The sequence below is a fragment of the Armigeres subalbatus genome, chromosome 1, assembly GCF_024139115.2.
Source record: "Armigeres subalbatus isolate Guangzhou_Male chromosome 1, GZ_Asu_2, whole genome shotgun sequence".
In the NCBI taxonomy this organism is placed as follows: domain Eukaryota; kingdom Metazoa; phylum Arthropoda; class Insecta; order Diptera; family Culicidae; genus Armigeres; species Armigeres subalbatus.
Window position 1 is genome coordinate 28,488,598 of NC_085139.1, and position 4,819 is coordinate 28,493,416.

At 43.0% G+C, this 4,819-nt stretch overlaps 1 protein-coding gene across 1 annotated transcript in view; it reads right to left on the reverse strand.

Moving 5' to 3' along the window:
• Positions 1–639: 639 nt before the first annotated feature.
• The window catches only part of LOC134223154 (protein dispatched-like), a 29,394-nt gene continuing 25,214 nt past the window's right edge, over positions 640–4,819 (reverse strand). The window contains exons 6-9 of the mRNA XM_062702297.1: positions 4,241–4,511; positions 3,950–4,182; positions 3,735–3,889; positions 640–2,725 (exon numbers count right to left, since the gene is read on the reverse strand). Coding sequence (XP_062558281.1) covers positions 1,262–2,725; positions 3,735–3,889; positions 3,950–4,182; positions 4,241–4,511 — 2,123 coding nt within the window. The 3' untranslated portion in view covers positions 640–1,261. The remainder of the gene's footprint in view (positions 2,726–3,734; positions 3,890–3,949; positions 4,183–4,240; positions 4,512–4,819) is intronic.

A 4,819-nucleotide genomic window follows, 5' to 3' on the forward strand; every position in this document is an offset into this window, starting at 1 on the left:
CTCACGAAAACGAATTTGATCCACGAAATTTAACGCATCAGCAAAAATACTTACACGATGAATAAGCCAACCACCGAGCTACGCAGCATAAGGGAATCAAGACAACCAAGCTGACGGGAACCCGGACCAAAGGCTAACACGAACGATAAATCCACAGTGACTAGATATAATAATGTATTGTAATTTTATGCTCCGGTGACTTAAATGACAACAAGTTAAAAAGGTCACCTAAATAAATCAAATACAACAACAGCAACAACAAAAGGCGAAAGTAATAAGTCTACCATTGAGCAGGAGCTTACTGCCATACTTACACACCATATCATGGTAGAAAATTCGTCGTCAGAACTGACCATCGCCCACTTGAACACCTATTTTCTATGACTCCCTCTTCGAGACTAACTCGAATGAGAGTAGACTTAGAAGAATAATTCGTCTTCGAGGTTGAATACGTGAAAGGAAAGGAAAATGTCGAGCCCGACACACTATCGCGTATCATCATCGATTCGGAAGAACTCAAAAATCTACAAATATTATCAGTCCAAACAAGATCTATGGCTCAACTGTCACAACCAATTTCAAATAGTAATCAGACCACTAACGAGATTGATCACCTCAAAGCTTATGATTCTATAAATAATATTGACGCATTTAATATGCCAAAACTTATCTTTACAAACCATCAAAATGACTTGTATGCGACCATTTACAATAGAAATGGGATAAGAATCATTGCTCAAGCGCAATTTCCCATTGCATCAAAATCAAGAAATCTTAAGTGAAAGTAATACTGTGAAAAAGGTATAGTCCGGTTCAGATGTTAGCGATAATGGCACTCGTCATTTGGCGTTTGGAGTGCTAGAAAGTGTGTAATAACCATCGCAGATAATCAGAAAGAGTGGGAAACGCATAGATAAAACTGAACACAGTCTAAGCAAAATTTTCAATCACATGATATAGTTATGTGAACAATTTTAGGCGAGAACCATTATTGATGGAACTTAGTGCATGTTCGAGTAAATATTTTTAAAACTCTCTTTTGCACTAATTTGAATGCGTTCAAACAATACAAATCTGACACCTATCTAGTTCTCGACCAAATTTACACAGCCTATCCACAATCTAACAGTCTTTTATTGAAACTAGTTCAATGGTTATTTGCTAAAAAAAATATTATTGAACCTTCTGACTGTTCGAATTTGTCATCGTGAAACCGTCTAAAACACGTTTTCCCAAGCTAACCTCAAAAACTTACCCGTCATTACCCATTCTTGAAATACACGTCGTCGGGCAGAACCACCGTAATGGCACTGGCCGTCGACGGACTGTGCTCTCGTGGTAGCGAGTACTTTTTCTTGAACGCCCGATCGAAATTGATTGGACGTGAAATGTCCAGATTGATTGGCTTGATAATGGAATTCGAAGTAAGCGAATCAAGCTCGTGCGTTTCCGATCCCGCCAGTTCTCCCGCCGCCGAACTCGAGTTCGACAGCAACTGCTCGGAAACCGTGTTCTGATGCAAATGATTCGCCCTGCCTGAACCGTCCATCTGCGCTTTCCCGTTATCCCGCAGTGCACCCCGCAATTTCGGATACCGAAACTGCCCGAAACCAAACTGCGGCCCGATTAGCCTGAGCAAGCTCATCATGAAGAACGTCGCGTAGATCCAACTGATGGACATCACTATTACGAGAAATACCCCGATCTGAATGTAAGCCAGCACATTGGACGGCAGCATCAGAGCTCCCGCAATGCCGGTAGTGATGGCTGCCATCGCCGTTGGGCCAATCATCCTAGCTAACGAGTACTGCGTCGACGATTTCCGATCGGTATCGGAGGACATGCGATAATTAACCCCATAGTGTAAACTAAAATCTACCGCTAATCCTATTGCCGTACTGACGGCTACACTTTCCAGTACATTCAACTTCCAACCCAGCAGCACTAGAACGGCCACCGTCGTCAGAATCGTGAACGTAACTGTCACAATCGCGTACAAACTAATTAACACATTCAATGTTACTAACAGCAAAACCAACAACGCTACACCCATGGCCATACAAATGGCCACCATCGTCCCCGTCGACAACGTGTCCTGCAGGTCGAAAAACTCCAGCTCACTTATAAACCATGCACTCCGCATCCCAGCTGGCGCATTCTCCAGCATTTTTCCTAGCCACTCTTCCACCGCCTGTACAAAAATGTCAATTTCCGAATACGACATCGTAAATACCTGATTGCTCTCGTACTCGATCACGACGGCCTTCACTTGCGGCAGCACGGTCGCGTTGACGAAGGACTGCCGCGCAAACTTCGGCCCCGCCACTCCCGGAATGAAAAACTCCCGCGGCGTCTCGTACAAGCTCGATATCGACTCCGGTAGGCACTGGTCGAACACTTCCGGGGCGAACGGAAACGGCGATGCCTCACAGCACGGTGTCCTGTCGATGTCGCCGAACGAATCATTGCACCGCCGGGACATCCAGTTGATGAAGTTCTCGATGAAACAGTTCGGCAGCAGCAGCCCGTAGCTCATCTGATAGAAGGTCTGGTTCTTGAGGCTTTTGCAGAACCCCAGCAGCCACTGTTGCGACTCGGGGGCACTCATGTTGAAGCTTTCGTCGAAGTACAATGAGCCGCGTACTTCCGGATCGAGGAAATTGCCGCGATCGACTGGCTGCACGCCCCACACAAACCGCAACGGCAGCTTGAAGGTGTCCGTTGTCTGTGGAAGAATGATACCAATGGTAGAGGACCAGTTCGAAACATTTAGAGACGTTCCGCTCGGTAGCTTTACAACCCCGGAAATAACTCGATGTCAGGCCATTTAGCCGAATGCCGTTTAGTCTTTTGACCGAGTGGGTCTTTTGACCAAATAGTTGAAAAAAAAATCCTCAGATCGTGAATAGTAAAAAGTTATAAATGAGAAGCGAGTAATAATCATAGCGAAACATGAAGTAAGGAGTAAGAAATTAGACATGTTTCACTTAGAAATAAGAAGTGAGAAGTTTGAAGTGATTAATGAGAAATAGGAAGTAAAAATGAAAAGTGAGTAGTAAGAAGCGAGATGTGAAAAATCATAAGTGAATAGTGAGAATTTAGAGGTGGGAAGTGAGATGTGAGAAGTAAGAATCTAGAAGTAAGAGAAGTTACAACTGGAAAATTAGACATAAGGAGTGAGAAGTATGTTAGAAGTATGTATCAATTCTCCTAGCTCTCTTCTCACTTTTTCTTTCATCTCACTTCTAACTTCTCAAGTCTTGCTTCTTACTTCCTTATCGTCATTTCTCGTTTGTCATTTCTCATCTCTCAATTTTCACTTTTCAGATATCACTTATCAATTCTGTCAACTCACTTCTCGCATCTGACTGCTTATTTTTTCACTTCTGACTTCTCAGTTTTCACTTCTTACATTGAATATCTCACTTCTCATCACTCATTTCTCACTGCTCACATCTCACTACTCACTTCTTTTTCCAGTACTCACTTTCCACTTCTCACTTCAAACATCTAATTTTCTTACTCTCTTCTCACTTTTCACTTCACACACTTAATAAGAAAACGGCATCTATTCGGCATTCAACTATTCTACAAACGACATTCGTCCAAATTAACCTTAACTGAAAAGTCAGATCATTCTAAGCTGGGAGACAAATCCACACAAAATTTCAACAACTTTGCGTGAGTTTTGGCCATTTGATTAAGCCACGGATAAAAGTAAAAAAAAAACTTACACTGTAGACTTTCTCGAACCAGAAGAGATCCTTGTATTCGCTGTCATACCGTTCGAAAGGATGACTGCTGATAAACAACTTGAAATCTGGAGAATCCGGCAGTCGCAACTTCGGCCAATGGAGTACAGTCACACCGCTAAGTACACCAATAACACCTGAAAAATAAAAATAACCACTGTAGATTGTTCTTGAGCTAAATCTTCTAACACACTTACCCAGCAAAACAATCCACAACAGTGGAACACTAATAACTAATGATATAATGCCATCCTCAATTTTTCTACCTAATTGACTAATTGCTCTGAACGGATACGTGAGCTTCTCTACGATACGTTCCACTGGTTTCCAAAGAGATATGCATGATATCCGCTCCGCAATGGATACCGAGGCCGGTAGCCACGTCACCATGAGAAAATAATTTGCTATCACAGCAGTGCCGGAGAAAATCCTGCAAAAAAAATCGACACTGTTATCTGATTCGACCCGTTCAGAGTGGCCTCTCTTACCCGAAACACCTTACAGCAGTTATTGAGCTGACGAATGAAGCGTAGAAAGCGGCTGCCGTGGTCAACGTTGTGACTAGCATGGACAGGGACGCATGCCTCATCGTACTGCCCATGATACCGACCAGTGTATCCGATCGGGCCGCATTTGCTTCCGACGCATAGGCCGATGATGATGGTCCCAGCGCGACCACTGCGCCGGTTGCTTTCACCCGATCCACGAGGACACACTGCCATATTTTGAGGAAAATAAAAGCGTCATCGGCACCGATACCTAAATGGGGAGAAAAACGTGGGTTTATTTGTTAATACCAGTCATGATAGTTGTGATACATCTCTTGGTGAAATAAACCCTTTGCTATGATAAATAATTGCGATTCTTAAATGGTCGGTGTTCTACCAAACCGCACCAAGCAGCTTTTTTTATTGATTTGTAATTAAAAAAATCTGCCAAACGAGAACTTGAACAGATAAATAGGAAATTTTTAGTTCGCGCTTAGTGCGATTTGGCTGAACCATGGCCAGATATGGAGTGTAATCCAACCGACTTCATGAAAACCGACACATAAATTGAAAACTTAC